The 26,143-nt window shown below is 39.4% G+C and overlaps 1 protein-coding gene across 9 annotated transcripts in view; it reads left to right on the top strand.

The window, feature by feature from the left end:
- Positions 1 to 20,699, top strand: part of PUS7 (pseudouridine synthase 7) — an 86,099-nt gene extending 65,400 nt beyond the window's left edge. For 8 of the 9 annotated variants that reach the window (XM_049894479.1, XM_049894481.1, XM_049894482.1 and 5 more), the window contains 3 exons: positions 2,937 to 3,066; positions 4,011 to 4,102; positions 10,727 to 20,699. In XM_049894479.1, the coding sequence (XP_049750436.1) occupies positions 2,937 to 3,066; positions 4,011 to 4,102; positions 10,727 to 10,863 (359 nt within the window). In that variant the 3' untranslated portion in view covers positions 10,864 to 20,699. The remainder of the gene's footprint in view (positions 1 to 2,936; positions 3,067 to 4,010; positions 4,103 to 10,726) is intronic. The other variant, XM_049894480.1, reaches the window with a different exon arrangement.
- Positions 20,700 to 26,143: the final 5,444 nt, after the last annotated feature.

Below are 26,143 nucleotides of genomic sequence, written 5' to 3' on the forward strand. Positions count from 1 at the left end.
TAACATAATTAAGCCACTGGTTGCCAAAAGTGGAGAGAGAAAAAAATCAGTACTTTAAATATAGTTTTAGAACTTCAGTTTCTATAAGACTAGAGAAAATATTACTGGGTATTTATAAAAGTCTTCTAAAAAGGGATGCATTGAGATGGATAATTTAAATTAGGAAACAAGATAGTAGAAAAGGTGGTGTTATTATTATAGTTGTTATTGACATTATTATTTTAATTTCTGAAATTCATGACTTTGTATATGGATGGAGAAGGGTTTTGTAATATAGCCATTGAGAAAGTGGATGGGTAATTTTACTTTCACATTGCTTTTTTTAACTTTTTTTTTTAAACCATATAAATAATAGGGGTTCATAGTATTTAAAAAATCAGTGAGTACAGAGGTTTATAAAGTGAAAAGTTAAAATTCCCTACCCTATTTCTCTTTCCCAGAGACTCTTAGGAATCACTCCTGTAACCTTCATGGATGCCATTGTGGGGGAAAAATTAGAACTTATTGTTTATAGATTCAGAAGTTGGAAAAAGAAGGCAGCGCTGACTAATGGAACCAACTTAGTGGGACTGACTAGAAGTTTATGCTTAGCCAGGGCTGGTCTGCTAGTGGTATTTTCCCTATTAAAGTATCTTTTCTCTCAAGAGGCCTGAATCATTTTACTTATCAATGCTATAGTCCTTGAAATTTTACTTTTTGAGAATAATTAGGATTAATAATCCTTTAATAATGTAAATACCCATAACCAAAAAAAAAACCAAACCCAGTGCCGTCGAGTCGATTCCGACTCATAGCAACCCTATAGGACAGAGTAGAACTGCCCCACGGAGTTTCCAAGGAGCGCCTGGTGGATTCGAACTGCCGACCCTTTGGTAAGCAGCCATAACACTTAACCACTATGCCACCAGGGTTTCCAAATACCCATAGGAGCATTAAATATTAAGCTGTTATTTCCATGTTGATTAATCAAGTTGCTGTACTCCTAATACTTATATGAAGTTCACTTCACCAAGGAAAAAGGAGTTGAGGGAAGAAGGGGAAAGTCAATAAAAAAGGTAGGTAAGGGGGGAGGTGTGGTCTGCCTGCCCTGGGGTAGGATGGCACAGTGAGGAGCCCAGAGATTAGCCCCGGGAACCAGCAAGAAGAAAGGCAAGAAGATGTTAAAAGCCACTTTACTTCTCTCCAAGAAAGAAAAAGAAAACATTCTTTCCTCTTTTTCCTTCTTACCTCTCAGAATCAGGAACTCTAGCTAGTACTTACTAGAACATAAGTTCAGCAAGGCCTTTGACAAAGCCACTTATGAAAACCTAGTGGCCAGGATTGGGGCTTGTAGACTGAATGGGTGCTAGTTCAGAGATGTGGGTATGCACACCTGGTATCAAACTGTGATTGATTGAGGGATCCCTGTGGTCCTTAAAGTGTGTGGTAAGGGGTCTTTCTTTGACCCTGTTCTAGCCAACATTTTTTATGAATAACTTGAATAAACAAATCTACTTACTATATTTGTGAGTAATGTAAAATAAAATAGTTAATGTTAACTATTTTTGAAAAATAATTATCTAAAAAGAAGCGCAGAAAGCATTTAATAGAGTTAAATGTAAATTCTCATGTTTATGCACGAAGAGCAAATAAATAGATAGAAAAAAAATCACTTTTATAGTAGTCTGCAACGGCCCCCCAGATACCTCATCAGCTCAGTAATGAAGTCACTCCTGAGGTTTATCCTTCAGCCAAAGATTGGACAGGCCTGTAAAACAAAATGAAACTAAAGGGGCACATCAGCCCTGGGGCAAGGACTATAAGGCAGGAGGGGACAGGAAAGCTGGTAATAGGGAACCTAAGGTTGAGAAGGGAGAGTGTTCACATGTTGTGGGGTTGTTAACCAATGTCATAAAACAATATGTGTACTAACTTGTTTAATGAGAATATAGTTTGTTCTGTAAACCTTCATCTAAAGTCCAATAAAATAAAGAAAATGAAAAAAAAAAATCTAGAGGTACACTGTTGAACATAAGCCTGTACCCTGAGGCAAATAAGGCTTGGTGGGGAATACAGAAATATTAAAGGAGAGGCGGTTGAGGGAACCAGTTTAGCCTGGAAGAGTTATGGCTTAAAGGTCCAATACTTATTAATACATATGGGAGAGGGCAGAGTTTATCTGCTGTATTCCAAAGCAGTCGACAGAAGTTACAGGAAGACATATTTCAACTTGGTATGAGAAGAACTTTTCTAATAGTTGCATGCCTCACAAAGAAATAATAACCCCATAAATGGCAGTGTTCAAGCAAAGGCTGGTTGACTTTCTCTCTCGGGTATTATAAAAAAAGATTTCTACATCAGATGCAAGGGTGAACCAGATGGATTTCCAAGGTCTCGTATTTTTATACATTTGTTGATGACTGTCTTTTTCCAGGAAGAGTTTCAAGCATCTGTTTATGGTCTCTTCTAACTCGGAGCACATATAAATTACAGTTTAGCAACTGCAGATAGAATGGCCTTTTGTAGCTATCTCGGGAACCTTACTCCATAGGTACTATGGCTGACTGCAAACAGGTAACTACAAAATGGCCAAATCTAAGCTGGAGACATCTTCCAGTCCTAGTACAGAATTTTGATTCTAGAGACCAGACTTTGAATTGTAAATTGGGGTGACTAGGGTGATCTATGGAGCCCTCATGGTGCAGTAGTTAAGGGATCTTATGGCAGACCCCACTCCCAGAACCGAAAGGTCAGCAGTTAAGGTCCACCCGTTGCTGCTTGGAAACCCTGTGGAGCAGCTCTACTCTGTCCTGTACAGTTGACAGCAACAGGTTTGGTTTTTTTTTTGTTTGTTTAAGGTGATCCAAGTGAGCTTACATTTTGTTCTGTTTGTAGTTAAGTTCAAGGTAACTTGCTGACATGCTGCATTCCAACTAACTTTATGTGTTTTCTGTTAGTTAGTGAAGCCTACAGGGAAATGCTCGCAGCAGACAGTCTTGATATTGACAACATGAGACACAAAATTCGAGATTACTCCCTATCAGGGGCCTACCGAAAGATCATTATTCGTCCTCAGAATGTCAGCTGGTAAGTAATAGTCTGAAATGAAATAGAAATTAGTTACAATTTAAAACTTTAAGCTTCTTCTTTACATATATATTTTTCAGCTTAGAACCTGGCATGTAAGTGCTCCATAAGTGCTGGTTATTGTTGTTATTGATGCTATCACTACTACTGCAGCTTGGAATTCTCAAATCAAGAAATAATGGAGTTGTTTTGAATGCAAATAGTGAAAGTGACTTAGTTTGCATTTTTATTAACGTTAAGTTATAGAAGAACTGTGTAGAGAATGAACTTTTTTCCTGTTTCTAAAAACTGTGGTTTGCTTAGAACTATTCCTTTACAGATTACCTGAGTCAGAATTGGCTGTGAGTTCCAAACATTAATCTGATTGTTTTAATATCGCATTTCCAGTACAAAAAAGATACTTGTATGAATCCATTTTAAAATGCTTTAATACCTAGTATTTTCTAAAGCTTTATTTGATAGTTTAAAAAAGTGAACTGAGAACTAGTTAACAGATTGCCAATTGTGTGTCTGTCTCTCATCCTTTTCTCTGGATTAGGGGGAGAGATTGGCAGAGTTGGACCTTGCCTTCCCCATACCAGAAAGAAGTACATCAGTAATAACAAGATGTTGCTAGTAGTGATAACCACTCTGGAGGAAATGTTAATTTTATCACGTCTGGACAAAGTGAAGTTTATTTCCCACTTCATATTAAAAGATGTTCCATCCTAGGAAAACATTTTATATTTTTCATATAGGCTGACATCATTTGTCATCTTACTATATAGTAAAAGAAAGGCAGTACTTACAAATAAAATCTGGCTCTGTTCTATTATTGAATAGTCCTACCTATAATTTTTTACATTAAAACTGTTTTTCCTTGCTAAATAAATTGTGTTGAGCAACTTAGTACTTTTTATCAAAGTTCACATTCAAACTAGACTTTTTACTTATGTGTTTTAAAGGGAAGTTGTTGCCTATGATGATCCTAAAATCCCACTTTTCAACACAGATGTGGACAACCTAGAAGGGAAACCACCACCAGTTTTTGCTTCTGGTAAGTTTACTCAGTCATCAGCTCTGCTGGTGCCTTAACTATCAGGAAGCAGCCTCTGGTTGTTTGGCTCATCAGCAAGGCCAAAACTGGAAGTGACTCTCCATCATCTGGGTAAGCTGGACCTTGCAGTAAGATCCCACTCCCAGAACAAAGATGGGTGGTAATGAAGTTACCAGAAGTCTCTAGGAACCAGGCTTAGCACAACGTTTGCGGGATTAACTGTAGGGAAAAGTAGGCATCTTCATAAAGACTAGGTCCAGAAACCAGGATGCGGTAGCTAAGCCTCTTTGTTACTGAGGAGCATTCAGCAAGGAAGGGACTCCTGACCTGAGCAAGAATCTCCCTCCAACAGCCTGGAAGTCTTCCAGTTCATTTTGTCTGAGACTACCAGCGTTAGAATTTTATTCTTGTTAGTGAGCATGCTCTTTTAAAACATAAATAATTATAAGGAGGTTAAGAGAGGCTATCGTACATACTACAGGTAAATTTAATAAGGAGTCTTTCCATCCAGCTAAGTTAGAAGGAATTTTTATTTCTGGAAGGATAAAGAGAAGTAAAATAAGAAGGGACTAGAGAAAGAATAGTCCAACATTATAAGCCTGGGGACATGAAACACTCCTTAGGTGGAACTCTGCAGGGAGGGGCTTCAGAAGGACACTCTAGTGGGGAAGCAAAATCAGTGTGCAGGGGACAACTTGTGCTAGAAGGTAGAGACAGTGCAGAGACACTGTACCTCCTTCACAATTTTGTGTCATGTTGTTCATGCCCAGCCTCCTCCCTCGTCCCTCTCCTACTTCTTGCCTAACCCCCTGAGAAGCTGCTCTCTTGAGCATATATAATGATATTGGCAGCTTGCATAAGAATAAACTTGGCATGTGTAGAGATATTTTTGGCCATATATGCCCATATCCAAGAATGGCAAGAGTCACAGGTGCATTACACTGAGCGAGTTGTGTTAGCGAGGACTTTAGTCCATAGAGGCACATTTTAAAAGCTGCTTCACAACCAATAACAACTGGCATGTGTTTGAACTACAGGCATTTTGAATTGTGGTGGGGAGATTGAGGGAGGGACTTTTGGCAGTCCAGTTTAATCCTCTTTTCCCTAAGATTGTCTCTAACAGGGTAGCTAAAGAAATTTGCTTCTTTGCACAATCAGAATCCCACATAACAATGTCAAGTAAAAGGTACCTTTGAAAAGCAGGCATTGACGATGTTAAAGAAAAAAAAAGACTTAAGAGGCTAAAGATCAGGTGCTAAGTGGAAAAGTTCTGCTGCCAGTAGGGAATCTGATCCAGCACAGGGTCTAAGCTCTGGAGAATGAGGTTCAGGCAAGGAGAAGAGAACTAGGGCAAGACTTTTGAAACCAGGAAGCTGTGAACTGTCCCATATTGGGAATGTAAAGCCTCTGAGTGTTGTTGACTGGCAGGTAACCTCGGAGCTGGTCAGGTAGGTAGGCAGCAGGTTGGGTGGAGGTAGCCTGCTACAAATGTGGCCCCCTACTCTTGTGACTAGGATGTCCAACTGCCTGTGCTGGCTAGAGAAGGTGACAAAGAGTCAGGATGATAGCATCCAATCAGGTGGTTCATTAGCTAGAAGAGAGTTATGTCCTATTTCTTCCTATCTTTGCCGTTTACCCCTCATGATCAGTAAAAGCACCATCTACAAAATGACTGCTAGGTTGCTGTGCTTTACATCCCCAAAGCACACCTCTCCCAGCCTGCTCGCACTGGGCATACTGTGAGACCTGCTAACCACAGGTTTTCTCCGAAGATGTCCCTTTGTTCTTGTGGTAACTAAGGAACAGCCTGTATATGGAGAGCCTGCTAAGAGTGGATTCTGAATCGGCTGATTTTACTTTATTTTTTTTTTAATATAACAACTTTATTGAGGTATAATTCACATGCCATATAATTCACCCACTTAAAATAGACAACTCAGGGGCTTTTAGTATAGTCAGAGTGATGCAACCATTGTCACAGTCATTTTAGAACATTTTCATCACCCCAAAAAGAAACCCATACCCTCTAGCAAAACCCCCCAGGCCCCCATTGTATGGATATACCACATTTTATTTATCCATTCATCAACTGATCGACATTTGGGTTGTTTCCACATTATGACTATTATTAATAATGCTGCTATGAACATTCTTATACAAGTTTCTGTGTGGACATATGTTTCCATTGTGGGGGGGGTGGTGTATGCTTTCCTAGGAGTATAGCATATGACGGCAATGGTAGCTTTATATTTAACCTTTTGAGGAAATGTCGGACTGTTTTCCAAAGCAGCTGCATCATTTTACATTTCCACCAGCAATGTATGAGAGTTCCCGTTTCTCCACATTGTGCCAACTCGTCATTATTTGTCTTTCTGATTATACCATCTTAAAAAACCAAACCCATCTCCGTCGAGTTGATTGCAACTCATAGCGACTCTATAGGACAGAGGAGAACTGCCCTGTAGGGTTTCCAAGGCTTAGTGGCTGGTGAATTTGAACTGCCAACCTTTTGGTTAGTAGTCATAGCTCTTAACCACTGCACCACCAGGGCTCCGCAGCCTTCCTGATGGGGGTGAAATAATGTCTCATTGTAGTTTTGATTTCCGTTTCTCTCATGGCTAATGATACTGAGCATCTTTTCATGTGCTTATTGGCCATTTGTGTATCTCTGGAGAAGTGTCTGTTCAGATCCTTTGAACAACTGTAAGCCAATTTATAGTTGAATTATTTGTCATCTTATTATTGAATTGTGCGAATTCTTTATAAATTCTGGATTCAAGTCCTGTATCAGATATGATTTGCAAATATTTTCTCCCATTCTGTGGGTTGTTTTTCCACTTTCTTGATGGCGTCCTTTGAAGCAGAAAAGTTTTTAATTTTGATGAAGTTATTTTTCGGTCACTTGTGCTTTTAGTGTCTTATCTGAGAAACTCTTGCCTAATCCAAAGTCACGAAGATTTATGCCTCTTTTTTTTTTCTCAGAGTTTTACAGCTGTTTGATCCATTCTGAGTTAATTTTTTATATGGTATGAGGTAGGGGTCTGACTTCATTCTTTTGCATGTAAATATCTAGTTGTCCAGCACAATTTATTAAAAAGAAATTCAGTGTTGCATTGTTTCGGCACTCTTGTTGAAAATCAGTTAGCCATAAATGTGAGGGTTTATTTCTGTACTCTCAGTTCTGTTCCATTGATCTGTATGTATCCTGTGCCTATATCACACTGTTTTTTGTTTTGTTTTGTTTTCTTAATTGTGTTTTTCATGAAAGTAGCCCTGGTGGTACAATGGTTAAGAGCTTGGCTGCTAACCAAAGGGTCAGCAGTTCGAATCCACCAGCTGTTCTACCCTGTCCTATAGGGTAACTATGAATCAGAATTAACTGAAAGGCAGTAGGTTTTTTATACGTAGTAAAACAATTGAAAAGTTCCCATTCAACAATTTCTACACATAATGTTCAGCAACATTTGTTACATTCTTCATGTTGTGTCAATGTTCTCATTATTTCCATTCGAGTTGTTTCATTCCCATTAACTTAGTCTAACTGCCCCCAACCTTCTCATCTATGCTTTAGAGTAACTATTGTTATTTGGCCTCATATAGATAATTTTCTATGAAAGCACGGTACTCAAGGGTGACATTCTTAACTTTTAGTGCTAAGCTATTTAGTTAAAAGGCAACTTCAGGGGATAGTTTCAGTTCAAGGTTTAAAGAGTATCTGAGAGCAACAATCTCAGCGATTCCTCTTGTCTCAGTGGGTCCAATAAGCCTAGATTCTTCGAGAGTTAGTAGTTCTGAACCACATTTTTCACCCTTCCTATCAGGATCTGTCTATTGTGACCCTGATCAGAATGTTTGGTAGTGGTAGCCAATCACCATCTAGTTCTTTTGGTCTCAAAGTAGAGGAGGCTGTGGTTCATGGAGGCAATTAGTCCTGTAGATCGATGCCTTGTCTGATTCTTGAGTTTACTTCTGTTTTTTTGCTCCAGATAAACAGAGACCAATAGTTGTATCTTAGATGGCCGCTAACAAGCTTTTAAGACTGGAGGCACTGCTCACCAAACTAGGATGTACAGCATAAACTTTACGAACTGTATTATGTCATTTGACTGAATTGTCCCACAAGACCCTAAGTCTTCAATCCAAGAAAACTAATACAGTGAGGTACTGGTTATGTCTAAGAAGTATCAGCATCTGTAGCTCTTCTTGGCTTATATGTATAGGTATTTTGGTTGTTGTTTTTTTTTTCTTTTGGTTGTTGTTACAAAATTATTTATAACATAGCATTTACCAATATATCCTTTTTCTTGTGTACAACTTAGTGGCATCAGTTACATTAGTCAAGCCATACATACTCACACATATTCAGTGCTACCTACCCATCACCATAAACAAAAAGTGACTACTATCTAGAGAACGATTTCCCCTGCCCTCCCCTCCCTTTCCCCTCCCCCGTAACCACCAATGAACATTGGTCTCTGTGTATATACCTATTCTTATTATTTCATAAAAACGAGATCATAAAATATTTGTCCTTTTGTGATTGACTTAGTCTACTCAGCATAATGTCCTCCAATTTCACCCACACAGCACGATGTTTTGGTTATCATTGATTCGTAGTAAGTTTAGCCATTTTGGCCCCTTGTAATTCCATATGAATTTTAGAATCAGCTTGTCAATTTCTACAAAGAAGTCCGCTGAGATTCTGATAGGGATTGTGTTGAATATGTAGATCAGTGTGGGAGGGAGTATTGCCATGTTGGAGCCCTGGTGGTGCAGTGGTTAAGAGCCACGGCTGCTAACCGAAAGGTCAGTAGTTCAGATTCACCAACCGCTTCTTGAAAACCCTATGGGGCAGCTCTACCCTGTTCTGTAGGGTCGCTATGAGTTGGAATTGACTCGATGGCAACTTGTTTGGTTTTTGGTTTTTATTGCCATATTAATAATAATAAATCTTCCATAAATATGTTAAATTGAGAAGTATGAGTCTTCCAACTTCGTTCTTTTTCAAGATTGAGTTATTCTGAGTCCCTTGATTTTTCATGGGAATTTTAAGATCAGCTTGTCAATTTCTGTTGTTAAATTAACTGAGTTTTAAACTGTTTTTTCTTGATTATGCCATAGTTCTTCTTGCTATTTCATCTTCACTACTAGCGTAACAATCTGTGTTTCCTTCCTAAATGTTAGCCCATTATTCTCCAAGTCAGTTAATTATCAGTGTGTTTCTTACCCATTCATTAAATTACTAAAACTATTTAGCACATCTTCCCCAAGCACTCAGAATTGCAGGCTTTCCTAAGTAAAATGGACCACACTTTAGGTTTGTGATCACTAGAAGAGCAGCTTCTTTATCTTCCTGGTCCCACTTAAAATGCCAAGTCTTAATTGAGAATTCTGAATTGGCAGGACCGAGAATAATGAGATATGCCGAAGATGTTTGCCTCCCACCCCTGCAAGCCTCTTAGCTTTTTAAGTAGTAGGCATAATAAAAACTTCTAAGTCTATGTTGCAGTGTCTCACTAAGTATCAGCTGGCTTTTCTAAATATGCAGAGCTTGGCTGCTGCTAACCAGAAGGTCAGCTGTTCGAATCCACCAGCCACTCCTTGGAATCCCTATGGGGGCAGTTCTACTCTGCCCTATAGGGTTGCTATGAGTCAGAATCAACTCTATGGCAACGGGTTTGGTTTTTGGTTTGTTAAATACAAAATGTCTCTATATCATACTTACCTCAGGTTTCTTCCACATAGCATTCTGCTATGAAAGAATGTTTCTCATTTCTATGTCAGCTTTGAAATCTTTTCACATAAAAAAACAACTTAAAAACAAAAACTGCTCTTATAATCACTACCACCAGTGCCGTCCCTTGGTTCCTATTTTGTGTCTTGTCACCTTAGCTTCATAATTATAGTTGGAGGCCTGTGACTAAAACAGTAAATTCCACTAAGAGTAAATGAAGCTTATAGCTGGTCGAGTCCCTAGGTGGCACGAAGGGTTAAGCGCTCAACTACTAACCTAAAGTTTGGCAGTTTGAACCCACCCAGAGGCACCTCAGAAGAAAGCCCTGGTGATCTGTTTCCAAAAGGCCACAGCCTTGAAAACCCCATGGAGCAGTTCTACTCTGCACACAAGGGGTCTCATGAGTCGGAATCCACTCAGTACCAGCCGGTTTGGTTTTTTGTTTATAGATGGTTGTGATGTTAAATGATTAAATCTTTTCCTCCCCATCTCCTCAGAGTTAACAAGGGTAAGTGAGAATCCAGGAAGAATCTACAAATTAAATTTGCATTCTCATTGTTATGTTTATTTGTCTGGTTTCCCTTGTACCCTAGATTTTTGGGGGGGTTTTTTTTCCCCCTAATTTATCTTACATGCATTTCTCTCATGTTCTTCTGTTGTCTGCAATTTTTATGAAAGCTCCCGGGTCAGATTACTGTAGCTGATCGCCTGGGTCGTGCACTCACAGGTCTCCTACTGCCATGACCTCTCATTCTCTAAGGGCTGCAGCAGGCCCCTTGGGAAGGGGCGGCCTGCCACAGTTGTTTGTATTTATGTAGAGATTATATGACTCTCCTCTCCAGTTCATCTGCAGCTACTTTGTCTTCTGACTGTTCTTTTTTGCCTGGCAGAAGGCAAATACAAGGCTCTGAAGATGGATTTTTCGCTTCCTCCTTCTACATATGCTACCATGGCCATCCGAGAAGTGCTTAAAATGGACACCAGCATCAAGAACCAGACCCAGCTCAATACGACCTGGCTCCGCTGAGCGCCTTGTCCACAGATTAGAAAACACACATGCGTGTTGCTTACTTGCTTCCTGTTCATTTTTCTCTTAGGACAGACCCATATGTGGATTTTGAATCTTTGTAGTAAAATATTATTTGTATTTTTTCAAGTTTTTATTAGCTTAAATCAATAATTTGCAATGTTTGTACACACATACAAATCCTGAGGATCCTAACTGTAGCCCAGAGAATATAAAATTGATCAGAATATATTTCAGGTGCTTCAGTCATAGTAAAATATCAGCTTTACTGGCATTATAATAATGAGAAAGGACTTTGATCTAAAGTAGCAATTTTAGGTGTTTGCTACTTTCTTGAAGGACAACAAATTTTTAACACATCCGTAAATGCAGTACACAGCAATGCATTCATAAGACACAAATGCAACCAAATCTTGACTATGGTTAAATAATTTGAGGGCCCCTGACTCTAAATATAAATACAGTACTCATGCTTATTTAAATGATAATGAAACACATACAGGGTTATAAACACAGTAGCGATGATCTAGCTCGAGTGCCTGTACCAGGTCCAGGCAGGCATTTACAGGCTTTTTAGTTGCAATAGCTTTTGCATTTATCTTACTGCCTTGCAGGAAAGTTGCATTGATAAGACTTTTTTTTTCTGGATGTGAACATTTGCCGCTATTTTTCTTCTTTAAGATCTAATTTTTACTCTAGGTGCCTTTTATGTTCAGGACTCTTTCCACTGAACTGGTATTTGTTCAAAAATAAATAATGGCAGAGAAGAAAACTTTAAAAACTTACAAGGGCTCCTCCTATGTTACCTGTGTCACCCTATGTCACCAAGAGCTTAGGTATTTCCATTCCAGGCATTGCGTAAAACTTGCCACTGGTGTGAAAGGATAAATACACCTTTCTAAAATTATGTGACATAATTGTACCAGTGTTTATTTTCTATCATTTCTGGAACCAAATGTAATAAATATTTTTTAAAACTCCTTTTTACTCGTTAATAAATCAGGTATCTAAAACAGTGCAAACGAGAATCTCTGCCTTAACTACAGGCAAGGACCGGAGTGAGTGAGGAACCCTCAGAATGGTGTTGATACAAAAGTATGTCATGATCCAGGTGCAAGATACCATGCAAATACTACACTAGAGTATCAAGTTTTATGAATAAATGTACTATGTTCCTTACGATAGCATCACTCATGTGCCTTCCAGTGTGCTTTCTGGAGTGGAAGAGAAAGGAATGGAGAAAAGCTACCATACCTGGAACATCACACCATTGAAATGTGAATGGTATTTGTCCTGTATCTGGCAGTGGAAGCAAGACTGAGAACTCTTTTCCAGCCCTTTCATTTGAATGACATCCACCATACTGCTGAGGGTAAAAAAAAGTTAAAACGTCATGGTAAATTATCCTTTCAGCTGGTTGATATCCAAAGAATCTCTTGGCCCAGAAAGGCCAAATTTATTAAATGTACCTTGGTCCCATCTGTACTTTGCAGTAATAAGTTATTCTTTTTCATCAGACTGACTAGTGGAAAAGTGTTTATTAAGGGCACCTAAGTCTGCCAATTGCAAGTGCATTCAATAGTTCTAAAAACTTTAAATTTACATTCAAAATAAAAAATGAGCATAAACTTATACATGTGTTCTTCATCTGGAAAACACTTATGGCTCTATGTGATGAGTTAATTTTCATGGCTGCAGTAGCCAACTACCAGATTGTGCATGTCCCTTCTTCAACACCAGTGGAAAAATAATGATTCAAAGCATATTCTTAGAACGGGTTTGAAACTGGGGATATACTATTTAACTCTAGGGACTTAGTCCACTTGGAATAAATCATTGCCTTAACACAGACATGAGCACATTGTTTTTTGTTCTTGTTAACAAAGGGGGGAAGTTCCTCTCAGGCAAATTTACAAGGCTGAAAGTAACCTCATTTTCAACATAGAAGTGTCATTGTTCTTAAATTTTTGCCTAAAAGAAATTATAAAGAATCACTATTTCTCATTATAATGTAAAACTGGCACTGTTTAGGAATGGGAAAGTAAGCTAAAGAATGAAACTAGTGCTGTCAAATGTTTTTATTCATGGTTTTGTATTGTAGATAATAACTAGACTTCCATAACACTAATAAAAAAATTTTCCCGGTTGATTCAAGAATCAACCGAAAAATCAGTAGCAGCTGCAATAGCACATCAGTATTTGCATCTTCACCATTTGCTCCAGGCACTACAAATTAGCATGAACTGCTATTCTTACTGGAGTGTACTTTATGGACAGTTTTGCACTAAAAGAAAGAAGGGTGGAGATGTGTGGGTCTATATATTACATAAAAATAATGCAAAAAATACATGTGTCATGTAACCACCAGTCTGTGCTGATGTGTGTATATGTGGTGTTTGGAAACAAAAAAACAGGCTAAGAGAGTGTACCTGTAGTTTATTCATATCAGAAGACGTGCAGTGAAAGCACAATGGAAGAACTACAAAGCTGAGTATGGCTAGGTTCTGATTCATAAACTGAAAAGTATTCACATAGCAAAATGGTACATGGCTTACATAAGCAAACAGAGCCTTTGCACAGCAAAGGATAACTTTAAGGCTTTCCTTTGTGTGGTGAAATCTGTTCTCCTACTTTGTGGGACTGCATTCCTGTAGGATAGAAACTTCTCATTTTTGGATGATGACTCCTTGGAATATCTAAGGGAAAAGTGTGAACAGTGCCTCCAGGGGGAGGAAAATGAGGAAATGCACACAGGCAAACAAACTGTTTATACAGTTTGAGGGGCATTTGAAGAAAAAAAAAACAAGAAAAGACCTGTTGCCATCAAGTAGATTCTGACTCATAGCAACCAGAGCTTCCAACAACTGCAGTCAAGTTCAAACCCCTGCTGAGAACTTGCATTTCTAACCAGTTCCCAGGATATGCTAGTGCTGCTGGTTGGGGACCAATTCTGAGAACCACCAGTAGAGCAGTGGTTCTCAAAATTTTTTATGCTTAAGAATAACCTGGGGATCTTGTTAAAATGTAGATTGGGTTTCAGTATATCTGGGATGAAAATGCAAATTCTATTTGCTATTAGTGACACTATAGGACAGAGTAGAACTGCCCCATAGGGTTTCCAAGGCTGTAATCTTTATGAAAACAGACTGCCACACCTTTCTTCCATGGAGTAGCTGGTGGGTTCAAACTGCTGACGACACCAAACAGGTCAGCAGCTGAACACTTAACCATTGTGCCACCAGGGCTCCTTTTAGAGCATTAATATATCCAAATAAACTCCCTACTCTAGTTTTTTTCCCCAACTTTAACCCTTTGAACACCCATAGGACTTACTTTATCCCATTCACTTTTTATGCTTCTGGAGTTCTTTGGAAAGGGGGTAGCCCGATTTTAACACCAGGTTTTAGCCTCAAGGTTTCAGTGGATCTTCCAGACTAGGACAGACTAGGAAGAAGGAACTGGCAGTCTACTTCTAAAAAAACTAGCTGCTGAAAACCTTATGAATAACAGCTGAACATTGCCTTATATAGTGCTGGAAGATGAGCCCCTCGGGTTGGAAGTCACTCAAAATACGACTGGTGAAGAACTGCCTCCTCAAAGTAGAGTTGACCTCAATGACGTGGATGGAGTACAAGTTTTGGGACCTTCTTTTGCTGATGTGGCACAACTCAAAATGAGAAGAAACAGCTGCAAGCATCCATTAATAATAGGAACATGGAATGTATGAAGTATGAATCTAGGAAAATTGGAAATCATCAAAAATGAAATGGGATGCATAAACATTGATATCCTAGGCACTGGTAAGCTGAAATGGACTGATATTGGCCATTTTGAATCAGAGAGTCATAGGGTCTACTATGCCTGGAATGACAAATTGGAGAGGAATAGCATCGCATTTATCATCGAAATGAACATTTGAAGATCTATCCCGAAGTACAGTGCTGTCAGTGATAGGATATATCCATATGCCTACAAAGAAGACCAGTTAATACAACTGGTCTTTTTATGTACCAACCACTAATCATAGATGAGGAAATTGAAGATTTTTACCAAATTCTGCAGTCTGGAATTTATCAAATGTGCAATCAAGATGCATTGATAATTACTGGTGATTGGAATGGAAAAGTTGGAAACAAAAGAAAGAACAGTAGTTGGAAAATACGGCCTTGGTGATAGAAATGATGCCAAAAATTACATGATAGAATTTTGCAAGACCAATGACTTTTTCATTGCAAATACCTTTTTTCAACAACATAAACGGTGACTATACACATGGACCTTGCCAGATGAAATACACAGGAATCAAATCGACTACATCTGTGGTAAGAGATGATGGAAAAGTTCAGTATCATTAGTCAGAAAAAGGCCAGTGGCTGACTGCAGAACAGACCATCAATTGCTCATACACAAGTTCAAGTTGAAGCTAAAGAAAATTAGAGTAAGACCGTGAGAGCCAAAGTACAACTTTGAGTATACCAAAAAACCAAACCAAACCCAATGCCGTCGAGTCTATTCCGACTCATAGTGACCCTATAGGACAGAGTAGAACTGCCCCACAGAGTTTCCAAGGAGCGCCTGGTGGATTCAAACTGCCAACCTCTTGGTTAGCAGCTGTAGCACTTAACCACTATGCCACCAGGGTTTCCTAACCTTGAGTGTATACCGCCTGAATTTAGACATCGTCTCAAGAATAGATTTGACACTTTGAACCCTAATAACTAAAGTTACATGAGTTGTGGAATGACATCAAGGACATGATATATGAAGAAAGCAAGAGGCCATTAAAAAGACAGGAAAGAAAAAAAAAGACCAAAATGGATGTCAGAAGAGACTGAAACTTGCCTTTGAACATAGACTAGCTAAAGCAAAAGGAAGAAATGATGAAGTAAAAGAGCTGAACAAAAGATTTCAAAAGGAAGCTCAAGAAGAAATGTGCAAAGATCTGGAGTTAGAAAACCAAAAGGAAGAACGTGTTCGGCATTTCTCAAGCTGAAAGAACTGAAGTAAAAATTCAAGCCTCAAGTTGCAATCTTGAAGATTCTACAAGGAAAATATTAAACGATGCAGGAGGCATCAAAAGAAGGTGGAAGGAATATACAGTGTAACTGTATCAAAAAGAGTTGGTTGACCTTCAGCCATTTCAGGAGGCAGCACATGACCAAGAACCAATGGTACTGAAGGAAGAAGTCCGAGCTGCACTGAAGGCATTGGCGAAAAACAAGGCTCCAGGAACTGATGGAATACCAACTGAGATGTTTAAATAAATGGATGCAGTGCTGGAGGTGCTCATTCGTCTATGCCAAGAAAATTGGAAGACAGCTACCTGGCCAATCGACTAGAAGAGATCCGTATTTGTGCCCATTCCAAAGAAAGGTGATCCAACAGAATACAAAAGTTATGGAACAATATCATTAATATCACATGCAAGTAAAATTTTGCTGAAGATCATTCAAAAGCGGTTGCAGCAGTACATCGACAGGGAACTGCCAGAAATTCAGGCCGGATTCAGAAGAGGACGTGAAAGGAGGGATATCATTGCTGATGTCCGATGAATCTTGGCTGAAAGCAGAGAATACCAGGAAGATGTTTACTTGTGTTTTATTGACTATGCAAAGGCATTTAACTGTGTGAATCATAACAAATTATGGATAACATTGGGAAGAATGGGAATTCCAGAATGCTTAAATGTAGAACCTGTATGTAGACCAAGAACAGTCGTTCAGACAGAACAAGGGGATACTGCGTGGTTTAAAGTCAGGAAAGGAGTGTGTCAGGGTTGTATCCTTTCACTATACTTATTAAATTTGTATGCTAAGCAAATAATCAGAGAAGGTGGACTATATATGAAGAAGAATGGGACATCAGGTTTGGAGGAAGACTAACAACCAGTGATACACAGATGACACACCCTTACTTGCTTAAACTGAAGAGGTCATGGAGACTTACTGATGAAGATCAAAGACTACAACCTTCAGTATGGATTACACCTCAACATAAAGAAAACAAAAATACAACTAAGCCAATAAGCAACATCATGATAAATGGAGAAAAGATTAAAGTTGTCAAGGATTACATTTTACTTGGATCCACAATCTATGCCCATAGAAGCAGCAGTCAAGACATGAAATGACATGACACATTGCATTGGGCAAATCTGCTGCAAGAGACCTCTTTAAAGTTTTGAAAAGCAAAGATGTCACTTTGAGCACTAGGGTGCACCTGACCCAAGCCATGGTATTTTCAGTTGCCTCATATGCATGTGAAAGCTAGACAATGAATAAGGAAGACTGAAGAAGAATTGATGCTTTTAAATTATGGTGTTGGCAAAGAATGTTAAATATACCACGTAGTGTCAGAAAAACGAACAAACCAGTTTGAAAGTAGTATAGCCAGAATGCTCCTTGGAATCGAGGATGGTGAGACTTGTCTCACATACTTCGGATATGTTATCAGGAGGGACCAGTCCCTAGAGAAGGACATCCTGCTTGGTAAAGTAGATTGTCCATGGATAAAAGGAAGAGTCTGAACGAGATGGACTGACACAGTGGCTGCCACAATGGGCTCAAGCATAATGATGATTGTGAGGATGGCACAGGATCAGGAAGTGTTTCATTCTGTTGTACAGGGGATCGCTGAGTCAGAACTGACTCCAGGGCATCTAACAACAAACCTTAAAGTGAGAGCCTTTTGAAATGTGTGAAACTCAAAAATGCTGGGTGAGAGTCTCATTTTTGTGTAGATTGAGCTTTGTCTTAGGTGATGCCTCCCAGATGTGTGAATTTTCTAAAATTTTGACAGGTTTGCCTTTATTTTTGTGAGATAAGCCTCCTCACTATGTTTCCCTTTTACTATGTTCTCATGAGAATGTACTTACGGGGGAATAAGCTATTGTCAGTCTTCATTCAGTCACGGTGTCCATTCTCTCCCTGATGCCATTCGTTGTTTCCAGGTGTTAGTGGCTCCCTTCTTTTCTAGCTTCTGAGCAGTAAATAATGTTTTTCCAATAAGGGATAATGCATTGCAGTGGTACTTTTTAAGATATTGGTACTCCTGTAAGTTATTCTTACCCTGCATTCAATCTTAGGGCCCAATCTTTGGGTCCAGGTATAGCAGGTAGAATGCGCTGCTGTGAGCAGTTCTGCAGTATTCCAGGGCGGCTTTTTCTGCTTCTTAGCTGTTAATACTGCTTTTGTTATAATGAAGAACACATGGTAGTGGTAATTTTCCTGAGATTCAAATTCTTTTAGTTTTATTTATTTCGCCTCTATGTACTGCTTTTGCAGTAATGAAGAGTGCAATGTAGTGGTAGTTTTGCTGAGATAAAAAAGATCCCTTGGCTTCATCTATTTATATGGGCTATAAGTACTGCTTTTAGAGTAAGGAAGAATGCATTCATTGTACCATGTTTTGAAAAGTTTTGTGAAAAACAATGACAAACCTAAGAAGGAGACTAGAATAAAAAGTATGTGCAGCCATTGCTAGGTGCCTTCATGTTTTACCTCATGTTTTGCAAATTTTCAAGAAATAAAATTTAAAAAACCACTTTTATCATTGACTCATGTTGGCAGGATTTATGTTGGGATATATGTGATCCCAGATAATGAGTATCAAAGTCCATAACTAATAACAAAAATTCTGAAATGGTCCTTTGATCAGCATGGCTTTATTAGTGAAAACATAGTATCAACCAAAAATTCAAAGGCGGAAATAATTGGTCTTGATTAATATGCCGAGGGATCACTTGGGCATCTCATTATACTGTAGAACATATTTCAGAAAGTCCAGGAGAAGTCAGAATCTGTGCTGCTGGTCTGCACACCACACCTGAGGTACCAAGGCTCGACCTGCACTGGCCAATCCCACAGCCACTAACCACATGTGGCAAATTAAATGAAATAAAATTTGGAATTCAGTTCCACAGTGCCACTAGCCACATTTCTACTGTTTCCATAGCCATAAGTGGCTAGTAGCTGCTGTATTGGGAAGCGCAGATTAGAACTTTTTCATTGTCGAAGAAAGTTCAATTGGACAGCATGGCTTTAAACCAGAAAAAGCAAACCCACTGCTGTCTAATGATTCTGACTCATGGCAACTGTCTTAGTCATCTAGTGCTGCTACAACAGAAATACCACAAGTGGATAGCTTCAACAAAGAGAAATTTATTCTCTCACAGCCTACCAGGCCAGAAGTCCAAATTCAGGGTATCAGCTCTAGGTGAAGGCTTCCTCTGTTGGCTCTGGAGGAAGGTCCTTGTCATCAATCTTCCCCTGAACTAGGAGCTTCTCCATGCAGGAACCCTGGGTCCAAAGGACTCACTCTGCTCCTGGCATTGCTTTCTTGGTGGTATGAGGTCCCCAATTCTCTGCTTCCCTTTCCTCATATCTCTTGTAAGATAAAAGATGGTGCAGGCCACACCCCAGGGAAACTCCCTTTACGTTGGCTCAAGAATGTGACCTGAACAAGGGTGTTACATCCCACCCTGATCCTCTTTAACCACAGGCAGAGATTATGATTTATAACTACAGGAAAATCACAAAATGGAGGACAAACAATACTGGAAATCATGGCCTAACCAAGTTGATATGTACTTGGGGGGGACACAATTCAATCCATGACAGCAGCCCTGTAGGGCAGATTAGAACTGCCCCATAGGATTTCCAAGGAGTGCCTGGTGTATTCTAACTGCCAACCTTTTAGTTACCATCCATAGCTGTTAACCTCTACGCTAGGGTTTCCAGCACTGCTCTAGATAAGAAGAAATCAGTCACTGGAGATAGAAGAGAGTCTACATTGATCAGGTGTGCCACCCAAGAATGCTAGTGATTAAAGGCATATGCTCAGTCAGTACAGGTGCAATGTGTGTGGGTGTGGTTAGATTGTAATTAGACCCAGGGCTCACATTAGTGATTTAAAATTTCACACTTGATAGAGTTCTTGGTGATCACCCTTGTTCTAGGAATCTTCCTTAAACTTGCTTCCACACTTCTCATCTTCTGGCTTTCACCAGGGTCACCAAGAACTCTTTTTCCTTCTTTTCCACTTTGCGTTCATCTAAATGTCCTTGTTGTACCGTTTAGTTAACCAGTCTTAAGGCTCTGTGATCTTGTTGCTCCATATGGGAAATTTACCCCCCAAAAAAGTCTTAGCTAGTGTAATTAAAAACTTTCCTTCTTGGCTGGCTCACAGTGTAGGTTCTTATGAAAGCAACAGCTGCAAAAAGCAGGAAGCCTAAGAGTCCATATTATTTTATTGTCTTCTCGGAGTACAATGTTGACTTTGTGTTACAGCTTTGCCACCTGCACTAAAAACACCTGGACAGTGATCAGTATGTAAAAGAGATGGCAGCAATAGGAAACTGTAATGAGAGGAGTTATTCAGAGCCCTTGTCTTCTAGTGCATATTTATTGCCTCCACAAAAGCTCCAAGTGTTGCTCTAGAGCAGCTCTGTCCAATAGAAATATAATGTGACCCACATGTGTAATTTAAATATTTCTAGTAGTCACATTAAAAAAAATGAAATTAATTTTAATCTAACATATCCAAAATATCATTTCAACAAATATTTTACTTTTTTTGGTACCGTCTTCAAAATCTCGTGTGTACTTTACACTCAGAGCACATCTCAGTTTGGACTAACCACATTTCCAGGGCTTAATAGCCACCTGTAGCCAGTAGCTACCATGCTGGACAGTTCTGCTGTAGAAAGAAGGTGATTTTTTGTTGCAGGTCATTGACACAATGTTAAATTGGTCTTTGGGTATCTGGGTTTTATTTGAAAGATTGGGAATATATACATTTGGGAGTAAGGCTAGTTAAATGTGGTTTATAAATGCTTAATGGATTATTGAATTAAATTTTATGATTATTGAGAGCAAATATTTTTGCTATGGGAGCACAAAATCATGATTGTTAATATATTCTGAAATATTTGAGGATGCTTGAGAATTTCCTTACGCAGCTCAGATGACACCCTGCAATTTTCTCTCTTCTATAAATAATGCAAAGCTAGTTCTTAGTGCATCCTCTAGTTAGATTTTGAATTCCAAATATGTGCAATATAAATTGAGGTTTGGGAGGATAGAGGCAGAAGAAAATTGCATGAGTGTTTTGCACACACAGCTGAGAAACCAAACCTGATGGAAGTTGATTTGAAGCAGGGCTGAGGTTTTTATGTTTGTTTGTTTTTAAATTAATAACAGCCTAATTGAGCTATGATTCACATGCAGGCAGACCCCGGGTTACAAACAAGATCTCTTCCTAAGTGTATCTTTAAGTGGAATCTGTAGGTAAGTGAAAACAGGTGCATATGGTTCCCCTTTAGCCTTACTTTAGTGGAAGAAAAGGCTTGAAGCCTTTTCAATGATTTAGAAGCTGCACGTGCACCAAGCGAAGGTGTTTGTGGTGAAGAATTTGTTGCAAGTAGGGGTTCAATTGTTTCACATTGGGGGCAAATTTATGTAACCTTAAAGAGCAAGCAGAAGTCGTCAATAAGTCTGATGTTTATTTAAAGCATACAATTCAAAGGTTTTTAGTATAATTTACAGACTCAGGCAACCATCACCACAATCATTTTTATATTTTCACCACCACTAAAAGAAACCCATACCCGTTAGCAGTCACTCCCCATTTTTCCACCCCAACCCCAGCCCCAGGTGAGCACTAATCTACTTTCTGTCTCTATGTTGTTGTTAGCTGCCTGGAATCACCCCGACTTATGGCGACCCCATGCACAATTGAACTAAACACTGCTTGGTCCTGTGCCATCTCCATGATTGGTTGTGGATCAGATCTTTGTGATCCATAGGGTTTCCACTGGCCAATTTTTGGCAGTAGATCGCCAGGCCTTTCTTCCTAGTCCACCTTAGTCTGGAAGTTCCACTGAAGCCTGTTCAGCATCACGGCAACGTGAAATCCTCCACTGACAGGTGGTGGCAGTGGATGAGGTGCACACTGGCCAGGAATTAAACCCAGGGCTCCACATCAAAGGTAAGAATTCTATCACTGAAACACCACTGCCCCCTCTGCCCCTATAGATTTGTCTGATCTGGTAATTTCATATAAATGGAATTATATAATATGTTGCCTTTTGTGACTGGGTTCTTTCACTTAGCGTAATATTTTCTAGGTTCATCCATGCTGTAGCGTATATCAGTACTTTATTCCTTTTTGTTGCCAGATAATATTCCAGTGAATATATCACATTTTGTTTATCCATTTATCAGTTGATAGACATTTGTATTGATTCCACTTTTTGTCTACTGTTCAAGTTTCAAGTTTTGTGTGGCCATACGTTTTAACTTCTCTTGACTGTACCTGTTGTTGTTGTTGTTGTTAGTTGCCATTGAACTGATTCTCACTCATGACGATCCCATGGGTATAAAGTAGAACTGCTTTATAAGATTTTCAAGGTTGTGATCTTTCAGAAGCAGATCACTTGGCCTGTCTTCCAAGGTGCCTCTGGGTGGGCTCAAACCTCCAACATTTTAGCTAGTAGGTGAGCACTTAACCATTTGCACCACCCAGGGACTCTTGACTATACCTGTAAAAAAAAAAAAAAAAACAAACCCGTTGCCATCCAGGTGATTCTGACTCACAGCATCCCTATAGGATAGCGTAGAGCTCCCTCATAGGGTTTCCAAGGAGTGGCTGGTAGATTCCAACTGCTGCTCTTAACCACCACCATGGCTCTTGACTGTACCTAGGAGGGGTAGACACCTAAGAGTGGAACTGCTGTGTCATAAGATAACTGTATGTAACATTTTGCAGGACTGTTACATTTCCTCCAGCAGTGTATGAGGGTTCCAGAACACCCACGTCCTCACCAACACTTACTGTCTGTCTTTTTAAATTATGTCCGTCCTACTGGGCATCAAGTGGTATCTCATCGTGGTTTTGTTTTGCTTTTCCCTGGTGGCTAAATATGTTGAATATCTTTTCATGTGCTTATTGGCCATTTTTATCTTCCTTGGAGAAATGTCTAATTCAGTTCTTTTGCCCATTTTTTAATCGAGTTATTTGTCTTTTTATTATTGAGTAGTAAGACTTCTAAATACAAGTTCCTCATCAGATATGTGATTGACAAATATATATTCCCACTCAGTGAGTTGTCTTTTCACTTTCTTGAGGGCTAGGAACTCTGCAGTAGATTTTATTTATAAACTAGGTTCCAACAGTGTCCACAGTAACAATCCCAAAAAAGGGTTTCCATGATTGGGAGGGCTCAGGTTTAAGTGCAAGAATTTCTCCACAGTAACTTTCCAGGACAAAAAGCACTAGAGAAAGGCCGCAGGCACTTAGGTGTACTTGGGAGCATTTTTGTTCCGACTCAGATCAACGCTACCAGCAACCTTTGAGAACTAAGTTTATACAAATAGTCACAGGGGTAACAACACCCCTGCTTCTCTCCTCAGACCAGCACCTACATCTACTCTTTATTGACCACATTCATGCTGTTTCCTACATTTCTCTCTTCCTGTTTGTAAGAATAATTTGCAACATATAAAATATTATTACCTGTTTTCATCTAGACAAAAATATTTGCTACCAAAAAGCTTGGTCTAGAAGACACAAAGTGACCTTATTTGACAAGAGAGCCACCTTTCATTAATGTACCCCTTTGGAAAGAGGATAGTGTCTTAATGGTATGTCTCTAATAAAGCGGAGCTACAGTTAAGTGTCTTTGTTTCCCATGCCTCCTGGCTTCTTAGGGCACCTACACATTAATTAGGAAGAAGCCGTGAACTTGGACTTTTTGGAAAACTCCAAAAAACGAAAGTCAACAGATGTTTACTTTAAATGCTGTACAGCTTATAAAAAAAAAAAAATCGATATCTCTTATTAGGTTTTCCACAGAAAAACATTTATCATTCATTCCATAAATGTTTATCGCATTTCTAGTATGTGAAAAGCGTTACATTGATATCTTTAAGTAGACTTTGTCCTCAAGGAGTTCCTGGAATTAGTTTGCCCAGTACTTTGTTTCTGTGCATATGCCTACTGATGACAGGGGGAAAAGGAGTCCAAAAGCATGCTGATAATCCAGGAAGAAGGAGCCCCATTGGTGCAACAGTTACACGCCCAGCTGCCAACCCAAAAGGTTGGAGGTTCGAATCCACCCGGAGGCTGGAAAGACCTGGCAATCTGCTCCTGTAAAGATTATAGCCTAGAAAATCCTGTGGGGCAATTCTACTGTGTCACATGGAACTACTATTAGTTGAAATTGACTCGGTGGCACCTATCAACAACAGTAAGCTAGAAAGGGAACTATAACAACATAATAAAGCCATAGAAAGTAAATCAGAAAATGGAGTTATTCTTTAAATGGGTAGTCAAGAGAATAGAGATGCGGTAAAACCTGCAAATGCCGGAAACTGTGTAAGGCAGAAACGTGTCAGAGAAGGAAAACTCAAATACTGTCCTCTAAAACACACAATAGAGAAGTGGTAAGACTGCACCCTGTCAAAGGCAGAAAACTTGCAAGACCTGGAAAAACAAGGCAGTCCTGTCAAATTCTGGCTCTCACAGGTTTCACTGCAGTCATTTTACAAAGAATTATGAAGAAAAAGTTTGAGTAGTTAAGAATATCTTTTTCTTTAGATGTGCAGTTTCCTAATTTTAGGCTCAGCAAAGACAGATCATTTTAAAGACACAACCACCCTGAGCAACTATACTCATAAAACTAGAAATGATCTAATTTGGGTCTAATAAAATATTAACAACAAACTTAAATATTAAAGGAAAAACTGCAAATGACTCTCTTACAGCTCATCTTAGGTTGTTACTAAGATTTTTTTCTTAATGTGTTCAAATATATATAACAAAACATTTGCCATTTTAACCATTCTTTATTAATTTTTATTACGCTTTAAGTGAAAGCTTACAAATGGAGTCAGTCTCTCATACAAAAATTTGTATACACCTTGCTATATACTTCTACCGGAAACCCTGGTGATGTAGAGGTTAAGAGCAATGGCTGCTAACCAAAGCGTTGGCAGTTTGAATCCGCCAGGTGCTCCTTGGAAACTCTATGGGGCAGTTCTACTCCATCCTATAGGGTCACTATGAGTCAGAATCGACTCTGGCACTGGGTTTGGTTTTTTTGTATATACTTCTAGTTGCTCTCCCTCTAATGAGACAGCACACTCCTTCCCTCCGCTCTGTTTTTACGTACATATGGCCAGCTTCTGACCCCCTCTGCCCTCTCATCTCCTCTCCAGGCAGGAGCTGCCCACATAGTCTCATGTGTCTACTTGATCCAAGAAGCTCACTCTTCACCAGTATCATTTTCTATCCCATAGTCCAGTCTAATCCCTGTCTGAAGATTTGGCTTTGGGAATGGTTCCTGTCTTGGTCTAACACAAGGTCTGGGGACCATGACCTCTAGGGTCCTTCTAGTCTCAGTCAGACCATTAAGTCTGGTCTTTTTAGGAGAATTTGAGGTCCGCATCCCACTGCTCTCCTGCTCCCTCGGGGGTTCTCTGTTGTGTTCCCTGTCAGGTCTGTCATTGGTTGTAGCAGGGCACCATCTAGTTCTTCTGGTCTCAGGCTGATGTAGTCTCTGATTTATGTGGCCCTTTCTGTCTCTTGGGCTCATAATTACCTTGTGTCCTTGGTGTTCTTCACTCTCCTTTGCTCCAGGTAGGCTGAGACCAATCGATGCATCTTGGAAGGCTGCTTGCTAGCATTTAAGACCCCAGATGCCACTCTCCAAAGTGGGATGCAGAGTATTTTCTTAATAGATTTTATTATGCAAATTGACCTAGATGTCCCCTGAAACCACAGTTCCCAAGCTCTGACCCCTGCTACGCTGTCCTTTCAAGCTTTCAGTTTATTCAGGAAACTTCTTTGCTTTTGGTTCAATCTGGTTGTGCTGACCTCTCCTCTCCTGTATTGTGTGTGGTCTTTCCCTTCACCTAAAATAGTTCTTGTCTACTTTCTAATTAGTGAATACCCCTCTCTATCCCTCCCTCCCCACTCTCGTAACCATCAAAGAATATTTTCTTCTCTGTTTAAACTATTTCTTGAGTTCTTATAATAGTGGTCTCATACAATATTTGTCCTTTTCCAACTGACTAATTTCACCCAGCATAATGCTTTCCAGATTCCTCCACGTTATGAAATGTTTCGTGGATTCATCATTGTTCTTTATTGAAGCATAGTATTCCATTGTGTGAATATACCATAATTTATCCATTCATCCTTGGTTGCTTCCATCTTTTTGCTATTGTAAACAGTGCTGCAGTGAACATGGGTGTGCATATATAATCTGTTTGTGTAAAGG

The sequence above is a fragment of the Elephas maximus genome, chromosome 8 (genome assembly GCF_024166365.1).
Source record: "Elephas maximus indicus isolate mEleMax1 chromosome 8, mEleMax1 primary haplotype, whole genome shotgun sequence".
Classification (NCBI taxonomy): domain Eukaryota; kingdom Metazoa; phylum Chordata; class Mammalia; order Proboscidea; family Elephantidae; genus Elephas; species Elephas maximus.